The 17689-nt window shown below is 43.9% G+C and overlaps 1 protein-coding gene across 4 annotated transcripts in view; it reads left to right on the forward strand.

The window, feature by feature from the left end:
* Positions 1–17689, forward strand: part of Trit1 (tRNA isopentenyltransferase 1) — a 44654-nt gene that overhangs the window by 17913 nt on the left and 9052 nt on the right. For all 4 annotated transcript variants that reach the window (XR_007977096.1, XM_052177257.1, XM_052177258.1 and 1 more), the window contains exons 2-4: positions 10257–10397; positions 15093–15191; positions 15879–16024. Coding sequence is in view for 3 of the 4 variants with exons in the window: in XM_052177257.1 (XP_052033217.1) it covers positions 10257–10397; positions 15093–15191; positions 15879–16024 (386 nt within the window). In the remaining variant the exon portion in view is untranslated. The remainder of the gene's footprint in view (positions 1–10256; positions 10398–15092; positions 15192–15878; positions 16025–17689) is intronic.

Below are 17689 nucleotides of genomic sequence, written 5' to 3' on the forward strand. Positions count from 1 at the left end.
CAGCCAAGGCTACAGGCAGAAACTGTCTTGAAAAACCTAAATAAATAAATAAATGAATAAATGAATACATAAAAACAAAACAATTTTTTTCTGGTATCAATTATTCATTAAAAGAATTTTTCCTTTCTTTCTTTCCTTTTTTTTTTTGATTTGGTTTTTTTTTCCGAGACAGGGTTTCTCTGTATAGCCCTGTCTGTCCTGGAACTCACTCTGTATACCAGGCTGGCTTTGAATTCAGGAATCTGCCTGCCTCTGCCTCTCAGAGTGCTGGGATTACAGGCGTGCGCCACCACCGCCCAGCTAATTTTTTCCTTTCATCTAAGTATGTCTGACCCCCTGCCATCCCATCCCCCAAAGCTTGGACTGTTAGCAGGCTTGGTGGCAAACATCTTTTCCCTCTGAGCCATCTCACTGACCTGTTGAGATATTTAAAATTTGCATGAGTTGGGTATGGCAGTAATTTACACAACTTGACTCTCAGAATTTATGAGGCAGAGACAAATGGATCGCAAATGGAACATTTGAGACTATCCTGGTCTGCGCAAACTATTCCAGGCCAGCCAGGGCTACATAGTAAGACCATGACTCAAAAAATAAATAAGTAAATAAAAACTGTCATGGATGAAAGTTGAGGTAGATAGGAAATATGAAGGGGAACTAGAGGTACTAGGAATCCTTTAAAGTTTTTGGTTTATTACCTAGGTGGTCCACTCAAATACAGGAGAAGATAATGAGTTCAGTTTGTGGCATGTCAGGTTTCAGGAGCCTGTTCGGGGTAATGATGGTGATAGAAGATGAAGGCAGTAATACTAGCTAGCTAACCTTGATTGGCATTCTAAAGGAAGGCCCTAGTCTGTGTGCTTTTGTTTATATGGGTCATTTCACTGTGACAAGAACTCTGAGGGTAGGTTTAAGATCACCCTAACTTTGTAAGTGGAGAGTCTGAGGCACAGTGGGGTTAACTAACTTGTCTGAGCTCATGTCTAGTGAATGGCAAAGCCTTGGTCAGTTGGTCAGGCGGTCAGAGCCCTGTGCTGTTGATCCTTCGTTGTACTCTGGACAGCATTTGTTGAGAGGGAAACCTGCAGACCCATGTACAGGTCTGGTGCCATAGGAAGATAGAGACTGCGGATATGGGCCTCGGAATTGTTAGCACAAAATAAATGTAGAGACCATGGTATGCACAGAGGTTTGTGAAATGGCAGCCACATGCCTTAAAGCCTGACATTTGTCAATAGTGTTCATGCACCAGGCATTGCTGAGAGCCGAGTGGCTGGCCTGAGACCGAGGAAGGGCCAGTGAGGCGAGAAGAAACAGTGCTGTTGGCGCGTCAGAGGAGAGCAGGCTCTGAGTCGAGTGCCCAGCGCTAGCCTAGTGCTGCTTTCCGGAACTTGTTTTCAAAGTTGCGTGAGCAGTGTTGTATTTGGCAGGTAGGCAACTCAGTGAGTGACATCCACAGAGTACTTGACCATGGGGCAGCAGTCAGAAAAGGGAGGCGGTGGCTGTATTGGTCTGTAAAACTGAGGCTGTGGTCTCTTAGCTAAGTCCAATCTGAGGAGGAAAGAGTGTAGTTGGAAGACTTCAGGATCTGACTTGGAGTGGGATGGAAATGAAGTCTAAAGGGTCAGTAACTTGGAGGATTAAAAACCCAATTAAGGAGCCAGGCACTGTGTGCTTCTGCACTGTGTGCTTCTGTACTGTGTGCTTCTGCACTGTGTGCTTCTGCACCGTGCAGCTCATCCTCATGGCCACAGAGCAGGTGCTCTTCACTGCAAACCATCTCTTCTGCCCTAAATGTTTTATTTTTAAAACGTCTTACTCTCTAGTCCAAGACTACTTCTTCTTCTTCTTCTTCTTCTTATTATTATTATTATTATTATATGTAAGTATACAGTAGCTGTCTTCAGATACTCCAGCCACCATGTGGTCTCTGGAATTTGAACTCAGGACCTTCAGAAGAGCAGCCGATGCTCTTGACCACTGAGCCATCTCTCCAGCCCATAGCTGTCCTAGACATCACTGAGTAGTTCAGGCTAGTTTTGAACTCACAGCATTCTTCCTTTCTTAGCCTCCACCTTGCCTTTTTTTTTTCTTTTCTTTTTTTTTTTAATTAAGACTTGGCCTCCAGGATGGAGAGATGGCTCAGCGGTAAAGAGCACTGACTGCTCTTCCAGAGGTCCTGAGTTCAATTCCCAGCAACCACATGGTGGTTCACAACCATCTGTAATGGGATCTGATGCCCTCTTTTGGTGTGTGTATGAAGAAAGCTATGGTGTACTCATATAAATAATAAATAATATTTATTTATTTTTTATTAAAAAAAAAGACTTGGCCTCAATGGGAATAGAAACTCTCTTTTTGTAGGGAGCATTAGGCAAGAGTTGGGTAAGCACTGGACCACTGGTCACATCGTCAATCTTGCTTTTCTTTTTCTTCTTTTCCTCCCTCTTAAGTTGTCCAGGCCGGTCTTGAACATGTAGTCATTCTGCTCAGCTTCCCAGATGTCACTGAGATCACAGCAGGAACTTTTCTTAATCTTCTTTGCATCTTTCACAGCAGACATGTAATGGGCCTTAGTTGAATATATGTTTCAACAAGTCAGTTATGTTAGCTAATTTACTGATTTAAACCTCTCATTTCTAAGTGTTAAAAAAAAGTTCTTCAGAACCTTGATTTAGTGTGCACCATGCGTGTTTGCATGTCCCATAGCATGTGAAAGTCAGGGTGACCTTCACCACGTGAGTCCTAGTGACTGAACTCAGGCCATGAGGCGGCAAGCGCCTTTACCTGCTCAGCCATCTTTCTTCCGTAAACTCTAAATTTTGAGAGCATTCCAGACATCACAAAGAAACTGAGTTCTCTCTTTCTCATTTTTTTAAAGATTTATTTATTTCATGTATATGTATACACTGTAGCTGTCTTCAGACACACCAGAAGAGGGCATCAGATCCCATTACAGATGGTTGTGAGCCACCATGTGTTTGCTGGGAATTGAACTCAGGACCTCTGGAAGAGCAGTCAGTGCTCTTCACCACTGAGCCATCTCTCCAGCCCCCTGAGTTCTCTTATTATTGTCAAAATATGATTTTTTTTCAGAGTAAAACTTGTTATCCCATTCTTTTTTAGATAGGGTCTCAAACCCAGGGAAGCTTTGAATTCCTTAAGTGGTCTAGGATGACCTTGAACTTGTATTCTCCTGTCTTAGAGTGCTGTGATAACAAACATGCACCACCACACTCGATTTATGCAGGGCTGGGGAGTCGCCTCATGACTCATTCACAATAGGCCCGTGCTCTATCAACTCTTCTCCCTCACAGTCCCAACTGTGCTCCCGTCACAGGCTCCCACAGGAGCAGAGGAATGGAGCAGGAGGCTTACTGAGAGATTTCTTTAGCTCTTCCAGCTTCCAGACCGACTGTTCTGTTAAGTAGAAGCACATCGACATTAGCTGAAGCTGTGTACGAGGGGCAGAGCATTCAACCACAAGCCTAAGTTGACCTGTGAAAAAAAGGTCCTAGACAGACAGGCAGGCAGACAGACAGACAGACGGACGGACAGACAGACACACACAATTCTAATCATGACTGAAGTATCAGAGATATGGATGTCACCTAAACCCGGGGCCCAGAATAGCATTTTACAAGATGGTTTGTTTCTGGGTTTTGATATTATTTTGATTTTGTTTCTGTCTTTCTCTCTGTGGTACTAAGGATGGACCCAGGCTGTGCTAGACAAGTGCTTGCTCAATGAGCTCTGCCTTCAGCTCCCCGTAGGTCTGCTTGAGTGGTTACCCGTAATGCAAATCAGTAGCAGCTTATTGAGATTTAATGGTCATTTATTTATTTTTACATGTATGACTTCCTGCAAGTATGTGTATAACGCATATTATGAGTACATATATATGAGTACATATGAGTACAATGCCCAGAGGCCAGAAGAGGACATCAGGTTCCCCTAGAGCTAGAATTACAGGCACTGGTGAGCCAGCTGTGACTTGAACTCGGGTCTTTTGTAAAAGCATTGTGTGTTCTTAACCACTGAGCCATCTCTCCAGCCTCCTGTTTTTACTTTTTAGCTCTGCAGCTGATTTTACGGGGCAAAAATAATACCCAGAAAATGTATCATTTGTGTCCATATAGCTCAGTAAATTGTCAAAGGGGAAAAAAAATCAATACCTATGTAACCACACTAAGTTTAAGAGATGGAATGCTATCAGTTCTGTGAGTAATTCTGAACATTTTATCTCATGGCTAATATTTTCTGGTTTTACATTGCCTAAAACTGTCTTCAGTGCTTTTCTTTTTAAAGCTGGTGTGCAGCACACACCCATAAACCCAGCACTTTGGAGGTAGAGGCTGGAGGATTAGAAGTTCAAGGTTAGTCTCATTTACAAAGTGAGTTTGAATCTAGCCTGAGCTACATGGGACCATATCTCAAACAATAAACATAAAAAGTAATAAATTCAGATAAAATATACATGGCTCTGTTGGAGAATATATTTTTCATGTGTGCAAGACTCTAGGTTTAATTCCAGAAACACAACCACATACAAAATGGCAATATATAAACTAAATTTACCATAGTTTTTTAGGGATTTTATTTTATTTTGTTTTGTTTTTTTTTTGGGGGGGGGGGTTGGTTTTTTTCGAGACAGGGTTTCTCTGTTTAGCACTGGCTGTCCTGGAACTCACTCTGTAGACCAGGCTGGCCTCGAACTCAGAAATCCGCCTGCCTCTGCCTCCCAGAGAGCTGGGATTACAGGCGTGCACCACCACCGCCCAGTTTATTTTATTTTAAGATGAGTCTCATTTATGTATTCCTGACAGTGTTGAACTCACAGCGCTTTACCTCCCCCGCTCCCCTTTGCCTCAGCCTCTGGAATGCTAGGATTAAAGGTGCATTCCACCACATCTAGCTTAAGGGCCATTAAATTTTTTTTACATTTATTTTGTGGATGCATGGTTACACATGCCAGGGCATGAATATAGAGGGAGGGCAACTTGCATGTTCAGTTTTCTCCTTTCACCATGTGGATTCTGGGGTCAAACTCAGGTGTCAAGCATGGTGGCGAGTGAGTGCCTTTACCTGCTAAGCCATTTCACTGTCTCTCAGTGGTTACTTCACCGGCTGAGCAGCGTTACTTATGTTCACCTCTTCCCATGACCACCACCACCTTTCCTTTCTAGTACATTCCTGCCTTTCAAAACTGAAGGCCTGCTTTCTGTCCCCATGGCCGTGTCTGCTGCAGGCGCCTTGTGTATGTGCAGTCATGTTCCTGGGGCCTCAGACATCTGTGCCATTTCAGGGCAGGTGGGTCTCACTCCTTGGTCAGGTCTTCACAGCTCATCTTTGTTTTAACGTGACTCATGGTGTCTTCTCTCTTCTTGAGGTTATGCACTATCCCATCACGGAGATGTATAGTCATTTACGTCTTACACCCATATGTTTAATACTCTGTTTTTATTATTTTAGGTATTTACCAAAAGGAAATTTGCTGTGTTTGAAAAAACTTCCACATTATTTATATAGCTCTACCATTATAAATTTTTCTGAGTTTGTTTTAAAGTGTCTGTTTTGTCTGAAAGTATGTATGTGTATCGTGTGTGTGTGTGTGTGTGTGTGTGTGTGTGTGTGTGTGCGCGCGCGCGCGCGCGCGCGCGCGCTTAGTGCCCAAGGAGGTCAGAAGAATGCATTGGATCCTCTGGAACTAGAACCCAGTTGGTTGTGAGCTGCCCCACGGCTCATGAGAACCAAACCCAGGTCCTCTGCAAGAGCAGCAAGTGCTCTTAAGTGCTGAGCCACCTCTCCAGCCCCTGGCTCCAACATTTTTATTTTATTTTTCATGGTTTTATTTGTCTGTCAGGTTTTATTTGTAGAGGCCAATGATCAAAGCTACAAAACATGGTTTTGCAAGTATAACAGGCCCATAGAGAAGGGCTCATAGGAACAAGTCCTTTTTTAGACTCCCAAAAGGAGCCCTTTTAGTAGGGGACAGATGAGGAGGGAGTTGGCTGGACATACATCTAAAAAGAGCAGGCAGCAGAGTTGTAACTGAAAGAGCTGAGGCTTGGGCAAGTAGAGTTTGCCCTTACCTCACTCTCAGTAGGTCTCAGGCCCGGATTGAACTCTAGCCCCATGAACTATCCCAGAAACTTGTGTTTCTAGTCCCCAGAGCAGGGAGAAGAAGGACTGTGATACCTCAGAGATCAGCCATTGGCAGGTCACTAGTGTCAGACCACAGCTGCCCCTGCACCTGTCTTGGTCAGCTCCTGCATGGTCTAGTGTTGCCTGTAGGTTGTCTGTCAGCCTACACAGGGTGAGGTCATAAATGAAGTCAGAGAACTCTGACCTCTCAGGGAATCAGTGTGTCCTGCACGTTCTTCACTTTGATACAGGGATACCAAGGAAAGTAGGCTAGAACATGAACCACCCAGCTTCACGGTCTTGGAAGCAGTGGCTAAGAGCCTGTTGCATGTCTCTGGTGGGGACCGAGCTTCTCTGGGGGGGTCCTAAAGCTCAGGCATAGGAGAGCTGCTGCTGCTGCAGCAGCCTGGTCTCAGGGTCAGGGCAGAGGCCATGCGTGCGTGGGACCTTTTATTGTTGTTTGCTGTTTCTTTCCTTGCTCCCTTTCTCCTTATTTCATTTAATTTTTGAGACAGGGTCTCATGATATAATTTTTGCTGGCCTGGAACATGCACAGACCAGGCTAGCCTTGAATTCAGAGAGGTCTGCTACTACTACTACATATGCTACCACATCTGTCTCAGTTTTGTGTTTTGAGGCAGGGTCTTTCTATGTGGCCAAGGCTGACCTAAACTTGTGATCTTTATTCTTCTACTTCCTAAGTGCGAGGATGACAGATGTGCACTAAATGCCTGGCCTCAGATAGTTCTCACTATTGTTACAAGAACTTTTCCCGTGGAGATTTTATGTGAAAGACTCCAGCTTTTGTTATCAGTATTTTCTTCCACTTGGCACATAGACAATACCAAGAAGGACAAGGCAGGTGTCCGAGACAAACTGTCCAGCAGCTGTCTGGTGTGTTTGGTGCTGACAAGCTCCTGGTTGCCATCACTGTCATCGCCTAGGAATTTGGGGCTGCTGCTGTCCAGGCTGAGGGACACTCACAGAAATGTTCTTTGTGGCCAGGTCTGGACTGTGGAAGAGTTGAGGGACTGGCAATGCCTTTGGATGTGAAAGCCTTTGGGGCCTGGTGGATACAGACACAGGCGAGTGCTTCAGTAAGGAGAGGATGCTCTCCAAGTTTCTCTTACTGATGTCTTCAGTCTGTAGGTATGGAGCTCCCAGTGCTGAGTGGAGAAAAGACCATTTGACCTCAGCCTTCCTTATTGCTTAGAAGGCCTCGCCTCCCCTGTGTCACTTCACTGAATGACTATCCAGAGTCTTGAGTGACAGGTACTGTGCAGAAGGACTTAGTTGAGAAGTGAGGAGGAGAGTCTGGAGAGGTGCATAGATGGGGAGATTTTGGGTGAAGGGTTGTTATCAGTAGCATAGCTGTTATTTTGCTGATAAGTTGGTTATCACATTTGTTGTTGTTCAGATGGAATATTGCATGATGTGGTCAAGGGATAGACTGCTGGAGTGTGTCTCTCCTTGTACACACACTGGATGATAGTAGACCTGAGTAGACTCTGTTTCCAACCAGCAGTAGCTGTAGTAGCAGCAGAGGGAGGATTGTAAGGTCAACTTAGAGGCCATGGTTATGCCAGTGATGTCTGCTGGGAGCTCTACACTGTGCTCTGGAGTGTAATCACTGTTTTAAATTTCTAAACACTATTGTCCCAAAAGTTTCACATTCTTTACATCCTTGTCAGCATTTGTTTTCTGTGCTCTTTTGTTTGCTTCTGGCAGTGCTAATAATCCAAACTAGGACACCTCTCACTCCCTAGGCAAATGACCTACCCCTCAGTCACAGTCCCAGCCTTGCTGAGACCTCAGAGGAAAAAATACTAAGCTGAGCATGGTGGCACAGATCAGGATCCAGAATCTGGAAGGCAGAGGCAGCTGCTCTCTGAGTTTAAGGTCAGCATGAGCTAGCTACATAGCAAGTTCCAGGCCAGCCAGGGCTACATAGTAAGACTCTTGCTCAGATTTTTAATTTATTATGAGATAAAGTTTAATGCAGCCTAAGCTGGCTGAGAACTCTCTATGTAGCCCAGATGCCTTGAATTTCTGATCTTCCTTCCTCTACCTCTATAGAGTGTTGAGATTACAACAATACCCGTGTGCTGTCGTGTTCAAACCAGGACTTTGTGTGTGTTAGGCAAATACTGCATTCCTAATCCTATTTAAGATTTTGTGTGTGTGTGTGTGTGTTTAGTATGGGGTTTGGTGCACAGGCCATGGCTTTCATGTGGAGGTCACAGGACAACTTGGAGATGGAAAATGGGTCCCAAGGATCAAATTCAGGTTATTACCAGGCTCGGTGGCAAAAATTCCATTACCCACTGAGCTTTCTGTTCTCCACCTCTACCCTCCTATCTCTAAACTGTTCCCCGACACAGACAGACAGACAGACAGACAGACAGATCTGTCCTCTGTCTAGCTTTAGTTTAGAAGTGGCAATATTGCAGGTCTTCATTATCATTCTTAGAGTTACACAATGGTGTTTTGGTCAACCCTGAGGGACTTGGCATAGAACACTGTATGATGTGATTGTATGACCCAGTGACACTGTAGCAAACCTAGTTTATAGAAGTATATTCTGTGGAAGCCACATTAAGAAGCCATGTGCCTTATTTCACACCTTTTTTGTTTGTGTTTCTTTGAGATAGGAGCTCTCCATACAGTGCAGGTTGGTCTTGAGCTTGTGACTCTCAGCCTTAGACTCTCCAGTGTTGGGATTACAAATGAGTGTACCATGTTAAACTCACCCATATCATTATGCCCTGTCCCAATTAATCTGATGCTACAGGAGGCAAAGGATAACCTTACTAATATAACTCATTAGTAATTGATTTTTAAATTTTTATGTGAATTATAGTCTTTAACTCCATGAATACAAGTTAAACTCAATATTTCATTTTTCCTGATATTCTTGGCATTTGTATGTAGTATAAACCACATGGTAAGCACTTCTGTGTGTAATAACTTGAGCCTACTTCTGTGGCTACCTTCTGTCAGAATTACATTTACATAGCATTAGGGAGAACCACTGCCCTAGAAGAGATTTCTAAAGGCAGATCCCAGGATGAAAGTTTACTTTTAGTGTCTGATAGAAAAGTAGTGTAATACAGAGCCAAAATGCTTAGCAAGTGCCAGGAAAAAGCAAAGTGCATTTTATATGGATTGAATCATTTAGCCCTCACAACCCTCTGAGTCAGGAGTTATTACCTCTGCTGTACTTGCGGGGGATTGGGTTCAGAGGAGTTGGTACCCTTGTACTCACCAGGAGTTAACTGAGGGAGCACAGTGCCGGGGCTCTTTGTGACCGAAGCACCGTCCTCTACTTACTTGACCCTAGTGTAAGTAGAGGGAACCATGAGATAGAACACGCCTTTAACATCCTTGGGGCTTGTGGAACTTGCTATTTGTTGGTTCAGTGTTCCTTACAAAATCAGTGATTACAGAGAGAACATTTCAATCCAAACATTTATCCCTGTTCCCAAACTAGTATTTTTCAAGTCTGGTCTCCATCTGAGTGAGACCTTCCGTTCAGACAAAGCTCTTGAACTTTTAGTGGAATTTGGCAGATCAAGAGCTTGCAGGCAGCATATCGCCTGTAAGTATCTAGACTTTAAGTGTTGACCTGAGCAGTCCCTGGGCAGATCCTGATGTCGCTAGTAGAGCAGGGCAGTAGTGAGGATCTGGGTGTTTTATGTGGCTTCATGGATTTGCCATTTCCTCATAAAATGGAACCAATCTGATACGAATCCTAAAACCTGTTAAAGCCCCTTAAGTGCACGAACTGCTGAGCCTCTCCAGCACAGTTATGAACATGCAGGAATGAGCTCCTTCTGGAGGCTGGGGAGCAGAGGACGAAGCTGTTTTTAAATGAGTTCCTTTACCTCCTTAATCTCTTAAGTCAGGCCAGCAGCTACAGTGTGGCAAGCAAGCCAGTGCTGGTCTCTTCTCTCTGTGACGACACATTTGTGCCTCTGGCTCTGCTTCTAGACAAAACTGGACCTGTTGCTTGGGGTCAACCAAGTTTGGCTGGAGGGAGAAATAAACTGTCACTTCTGCTCCTCACGTGTGTATTCTGTGGAGGCTGATGACTCTCATGTTCTTCCTCATAGGTCTATGAAGGACTAGACATCATCACCAATAAGGTCTCTGCCCAAGAACAGAAGATGTGCCGGCACCACATGATCAGCTTTGTGGATCCACTTGTGACCAGCTACACTGTGGTGGACTTTAGGAACAAAGCTACTGCCCTGATATCCTTAAGGAAACTTAGCGCCCAGACCTGAGGGTTTCTAGTGGTGGTTTGTGCTAAGCAGTAGGCGGCTTCCTTAGAATGCATTAGGAATGCTGGTTCTTGGGCTCTACTCCAGAACTGCTTCTACACTACAACAAGAGGTCTGCGTGGTTCTTTCTTTATAAAGTTTATATATTTTTATTGTATGTGTGTACATACGTATGTCATTGGAGGTCAGAATACAACTTTCTGGAGTCAGCTCTTTCTTCTTACTTTGTTGAGACAAGGTCTTTTTTGCTGTTTCTGCCATCCTGTGTATGGCAGGCATTGTGACACATGGCAAGGTGCCAAGTGATTCTCTAGTTTCTATTCCTGTTGGTATGAATGCTGGGATTATAGATGTGCACTGCATCCAACCATTAATTTATTTACTTTATTTTTTTTTAATGTGCATTGGTGTTTTGCCTACATGAATGTTTTATGAGAATCAGACAATTGTAAGCTGACACGGGTGCTGGGAATTAAACCTGGGTCCTCTGGAAAGTCCGTCCATCAGTCCATCTGTCCATCCGTCCATTCCCGCTCCTACCCCCTGTGCTCTTCCCCCTCCCTCCGCCCCCACTGACTCCAGCCTGAAGCCAGTGCTGAGCTATCTCTCTAGCCCTCCACATCTGGTTTTTTACGTGGTCCCCTGGGGTCTAAATTCAGGTCATCAGGCTTGCTAGGTAAGCTCCTTTTTTACCTATTGGGTCATTTCACCATCCTACGTATTAGGGACATTTGGGGAAAACATTTTATGGCAGGGGTACTGATTTATAAGTAGAAAATCTATGTTCTGGGCTGGAGAGATGGCTCAACGGTTAAGAGCACTGATGCTCTTCCGAAGATCCTGAGTTCAAATCCCAGCAACCACATAATGGGTCACAACCATCCATAATGAGATCTGACTCCGTCTTCTGGAGTGTCTGAAGACAGCTACAGTGTACTTACATATAATGAATGAATGAATGAATGAATGAATGAATGAATGAATGAATGAATCTTTAAAAGAAAAAAAGAAAAAATCTATATTCTAAGTTTGAAATTCCCTCTTTTGGTCATGTTGTTTTTTACCAGGTAAAACACTGCTCACAGCACGGAGCTTCAGTCCTCTGATCTGTAGTGTGGGGATATGAATTTATACATTTAATGAAGCCACTGAAATCCTCAAAGGAATTGTTGAGTAGGGAAGGATTGGGGAAAATAGTTCTGATAAAATTTAGACATTTTTGAGAACAAAGGAACTTGGTGAGGGGGTTTACACCTATAATTTTAGCTCTAGGGGAAGCAGAGGCCAGAGGATTATCTTGCATTGCCAGTCTGAGATATATGGTGAGATTATACCAAAACCATAACTACTGGAGGATGTAGTCCAGTGTCAGAGCACTTGATCAGTATAGTGAATGAGGTCCTAGGTTTAATCCCTAGTAATGGAAAAAATATCCTGAACCATTAATTAGAGGGTGCATTGGCAGTAACACTTGTAACAGGTGAATTTGTAACACAGGCCAGTGAGAAGACTCAGCAGGTAAAAACAGCTGCCATGGATGCCTGAGGGCCCAAGTCTGAGCACCAGAGCCCAGAGTGGAAAAGGAGAAAACTGATTCCCAGAAGTGTGTGTGCTCGCACATAATAGGAAACTCAGAGTGTGCTGAAATGGATGTATATATTTATCTTATGTATTTCAGAATGGTAAAGACTGAATGGAAGCCTGGATGGTGGTGCATACCTTTTATATTAGCACCTGAGGAGGCAGAGACAGGCAGCGTGCTCTGAATTAAAGGCCAGCCATAGCAAGCTCTAGGATAGCCAAGCCTACACAAAGAAGCCTTGATTCTGAGCCAAAAAAAGAAAAGGAAGAAAGATAAGTTGATTTTGCATTGGTAAGGGTGCATGTCAGGACTGCAGATCCAGGTGGAGGGCTTGCCCGGCCTGGCAGAGCCCAGAGTGTGATTCCCCAGCACTGTGTAAACCAGGCATGGTGGTGTGCTCCTGTGATCCCAGCACTTGGGAGGCAGAGGCCAGAGACCAGAAGTTCAAGGTCACAGCATCTTAAGAAGTTCTAGGCCGGGTCGTGGTGGCGCAACGCCTGTAATCCCAGCACTCTGTGAGGCAGAGGCAGGCGGATCTCTGAGTTCGAGGACAGCCAGGGCTACACGGAGAAACCCTGTCTCGAAAAAAAAACAAATCCAAAAAACCAAAAAAAATAAAATAAAATAAATAAGTTCTAGACACACCTATGAGAGAAAACTTGCCTCAAAAAGTCAAACCAGAGCACCTCGGCATGTCCCTAGGACACTTTCATTCAGGCAGTTCTGCCTAGGTATGCATCAAAGTTTTGCCCTTAACAGTCATAAACACCAAATTCGTACTCTCAAAGAATGTACAAAGTTTGCTTTACTCATAGAGGTTCTTTTTTTTTTTTTTTTTTTGGTTGTTTTTTTGTTTGTTTGTTTTGGTTTTTGGTTTTTGGTTTTTTTGAGACAGGGTTTCTCTGTATATCCCTGGCTGTCCTGGAACTCACTCTGTAGACCAGGCTGACCTCAAACTCAGAAACCCACCTGCCTCTGCCTCCCAAATGCTGGGATTAAAGGCTTGCGGCTGAGGTTCTTTCTAACAGTAAAAATGGATAAATTGTAGCCACATTCATCAATCAGCATGGAAGGATTTTATAAACAATATAAATGTTGAGAATTACAAGATACATGTGGGGGGTTGCCACAGTTGTAACTACAAGCAAACCTATGCTTGGTGTGGTGGCATACCTGCAGTCCCAGCCCCTGGGAGTGGATCATCAGGACATTGGCTACATTGCAATTCAAACCTGGCTTTGAACAAACAGGACATATGTAAGCTTGGGGGAAAATGTTTATAATATAGGGAACAAGTGACTAATGTTCTTAATAAATGAAGGACTCTCCTCTGAATACAAAGATACTTACAGGACCTGGTATGTAATTCACATAGAAGCAAGCACAGATGATAAGCATGGAAAAGGTTTGCCCTCCTTACTAATCATGGGCATGCACATCCAGACAGTGAGATAGTGGTTTTGCCTATCAAATAGGTAGATTAAAAAGGAGATAATAATTTCAAGTCTGCCTACTTCGCAGGGCTGTTGTGTCAGATGAGATGGTATGTATATGAAATCCCTTTCAGATTGACGGCTAAAAGATGAGGTCTTACTCTGAGACAGTTGGATTGTTCATAAAGAATGACACAGTGTGGAGAGGGCTGGATGTTTTCCAAGCACAGAAGCAGCAGAGGACAACTTCACCAGGCTAGCTCTAGGCTAGATTTGAAGTTTGGTTAAGAGCATAGAGGTCACAGTGTCAAATTGAAAGTGTCCCGGTGAGCTCCTGGATCCCAGTGCATGAAGATGGGGAGTTCAAGGCTAACGCATTCTTGGCGGCAGGCTGAGTGGAGCACCTTGACCTACAGAGCCATTTTGCTAGCCTGTCTGCTTCTTTTGGATAAGGTCTGTGTTGTCCTGGCTGGTCGTATATTTGCTCTGTAGCCCAGGCTGGCCATGAACTGATAGAATAGAATTCTTCTGCCTCAGCATCTTGAGTGCTAAGATTATAGGCTGTTATGCCTGGTGCCAGCCCTCTGTGACCCTTTGTTGGTCGTATCGTCCTTCCTATTCAGTTAGAAGGACTCTGGGAAACCCTCATCCACGTCTACACTGCAGGTCAGCTGGCAGGAAGAAGGAGCAAGTAAATGATTAACTGCATATTGAAAGTCAACTTTTCTTTTTAAGCAAGTAGAGCCCTAGTTAAAGCAAGTAATTATCTGCTCAATAGAAATTCTAAAGAGAATCAATCACAAGAAGCAGAAATACGTGACTGCAGTAAATTGAGTACTTCCTGGTTTTCAGGCATTACTGTAGAGGCCTTATACACAGTTACAGTTAATGTTCTAAACACCCTGGAGTTTTATAAATGGGAAAACTGAAGCTCACATAGCTTGAGTAACTTGCCATTAGAAGTGAAGTCTGGTGAGGTCTCGAGTGGCTGCACTGAGCACAACAACCCAGGAGTGACAGACAGACTGACTCACAGCTGTGGCGTGGGAGAACTAGCCGGTGTCTTATCTCAGAAAGCCAGGTCACACTGTGCCACCTTGGTGAGCATCCTCGGGAACAGCAAGACCTGGATGTTTCTAGAACCAGGTGCCATCTGCTTTATATCTGCTTTTCTTTTTCTTTTCCTTCTGTTTTTAAATTAAAAAAAAATTTACGTGTGTAAATATTTTGCCTACATGTATGTCTGTGTGCCGTATGCATGCCTGGTGCTATTACAGGTCTGATGAGGGCATTGGATCCCTTAGAGCTGGAGTTACAGGTGGTTCAAACGGCCATTTAGGTGTTAAGAATTGAACCTGGGTCCTTTGCAAGAACAGCAAGCACTCTCAACCATTGAGCCATCTCTCCAGCCCCTGTCAGCCTGCCTACCTGCCTTCCTTCCTGCCTTCCTTCCTTGTTTTCCATTTTTGATGTGTGTGTGGTGTGTATGCTTGTTAGTCTGTGCGTGTATGTGCATGTGCATAGGCGTAAGTGGGCGGAAGCCTGAGGTACGCACACACATGCCAGCCTTTGTGATTTCTTGTTAATACCCTTCTTCCCACATGAGTCAGTATTCAGTTACTGATATTAAATAACTTTCTTAATGTTTACATTGAAGATATTTTTGCTCGAGACAAAATTCCCATTGTGGTGGGAGGAACCAATTATTACATTGAGTCTCTCCTCTGGAAAGTTCTTATTACTACCAAGGTAAGTTTAGTTCACTTGTAACTCGCTAAAGAAATGGCTTCCCATTTTTTTCCCTGCGGAATAATTTTAGTGGGAGGAAGGTTGACTCTTAACTGTTTCTTACAGTCAGCAGCTGTAATTTTCCTACTTAATATTCTGAACAAATGCCACCTCCATATGTGAAGTGTACTCCTTCAAGCTGGCCTAAGGGTAGGGGTTGTGTGTGGGAAAGAGGCTCTGTGGATTAATTAGCATCCCTGCAAATTAGCAGTACATCTGTCTGACTCAGCATTTCCTGGCTGCCAGCGTAGTGTGTATGTCAGAGGTGTCCAGCACTGACCTTTCCCGTGGAGGTGCTGCTGTGTAGGGCTAGACTTTGCAGATGGCAGAATGCTGGAGTTCTAGTCCACTCTTTGTTATCCTTAGGAAGTGTGCACTCTAGTGCTGAATATGTAAAAAAGGTGTGGTAGCCCAGTTAAACAAGCAGAGTAGCCAAATACTTCCCCAAGAGGCAAGTGCTCGGTGTTGACTGTGGCCTTACAGTTCTTACCACAGCATATTGGGAATTTTGGTTTATGATCTGTTTCTCACTGTATGGTACAATCTTCAGCTCCATCTCTGTTCTTCTTAAAGCTTAGCAAGATCCGTTTATAGTATCAGTGTTTATTGAACATTGGATTAAATTTATTCTAAACCTTCATGTACTAGCCCCCAGAGACGGGCACCGGGAAAGCGGTTGATCGGAAAGTAGAGCTTGAAAAGGAAGATGGCCATGAACTCCATAAACGGCTAAGCCAGGTGGACCCAGAAATGGCCGCCAAGCTACACCCACATGACAAACGCAAAGTGGCCAGGTAAGAAAGCCTGGGTCCATTGCCCCAGAGGGCTTGGAGATGATGGAAACTGATTTGTTGTAGTTCAGTGGACGCGGAGACCCTGAGTTCCTGCCTCAGTCCAGCTCCCTCAATAAACAGTTGCCCTCTGCTTTGTAGTTACGTTTTAAAGGCATAGTACTGTATTGTTTTCCCCCGGGGCCTATGTAATCTTGCTTCATTTTCTATTTGATCTTTGCTTGTATAACAGTTTTCATATAAAATTTTTCTGGCATGTAATCCTTTTACATTTTGACTCGAGTTTCATAATTTGATTGTGCAATGTTGGGTTGTGCCCCAGTAACTTTCCCAGTGGGAGGTGGTATTTATAAGCTGTCTTATAAGTCAGCTCACCTTTGCACAGAGAACCTTTGAGTAGGGAGGAGAAATGGAGAATAAACTCCTCTCAGAGTATTTCGGATTGAAGCATCCGATGTGGGAGAGGCTCTGGTGTCTGGCACAGGAGACCATCTCAGGAAGGATTTAGTGGTGCTAGCTACACACACCACTTGCTGTGGTAACCTTGGTGTTGGGGGCTTACAAATAGTCTACTCAGAAGATGTTTTAATATGAGCATTTCTTAATACTTTTCCATTATTCTGCTTTAGAAGAGCCATTTAAGAATGCCCCCACCCGATTGTGCCCTCTTCCAGTAAAATTTTACATTAAAGGAGAAAGTTGTCCACACAGAGGTTTCCTTGAAGGACCACATTCTACCTGATTTTCTCCTTGTGAAGGCATTGTCACCCTGGTGAGAAGGATGTTCTAGGGAAATGCTATTTGTGCTTAGTAGGCATACTTTTTTTCCCTGTTGTTGAGTCAAGATCTCATGTAGTCCTGACTGCCTTAACTGAGGGTGTTCTTGAATTCCTAGTCTTCTCTTTCCTGTATCAACAGTGCTTGGAATCTGGTATTTGTCTTCGTGCCTAACTCCACACATTTTATTTTAATCCAAACCTTTTCTTTTCCTTTTTTTTTTTTTTTTAAGAAAAGCTCAGGAACGCTGGGTGGTGGTGGCGCACTCTTGTAATCCCAGCACTTGGGAGGCAGAGGCAGGTGGATTTCTGAATTCGAGGCCAGCCTGGTCTACAGAGTGAGTTCCAGGACAGCCAGGGCTACACAGAGAAACTCTGTCTCGAAAAATAACAAAAATAATAAACAAACAAACAAATAAATAAAATTTTTTAGAGCTCAGGAACATTGTAGTGAACATTCCATTTACAGTTCTGCATGCTGTGATTTTTTTTTTTAAGAGTCTGTCTTTAGTTTTCTCTCCTTTCCTGATAAGATCTTTCTTTCTTTCTCTTTGGTTTTTTGAGACAGGATATCTCTGGCTGTCCCGGAACTTATTCTGTAAACCAGGCCTTGTACTCAGATCCACCTGCCTCTGCCTCTCGAGTGCTGGGATTAAAGGTGGTGGCGATTAAAGGTGGCGTGTGCCGCCACCACCACCTGGTTCAGATTTTTATTTTTTATGCTGCCTGAGAACTGTGCCTCAAAAAGAATCACTAAGTTCCAAGCAAGAACTCCAGTGTCTCTCCTGTAGGAAAGATGGGGAACTTCTATCATGGCTCCTTTGAGTAGAGTTTATATTCTTCTTCCCCGCAAGTAGGTGAGGTACTGTTAGGTTTTTTCTTGTAGATGTTC

Source organism: Apodemus sylvaticus, chromosome 3 (assembly GCF_947179515.1).
Source record: "Apodemus sylvaticus chromosome 3, mApoSyl1.1, whole genome shotgun sequence".
NCBI lineage: Eukaryota > Metazoa > Chordata > Mammalia > Rodentia > Muridae > Apodemus > Apodemus sylvaticus.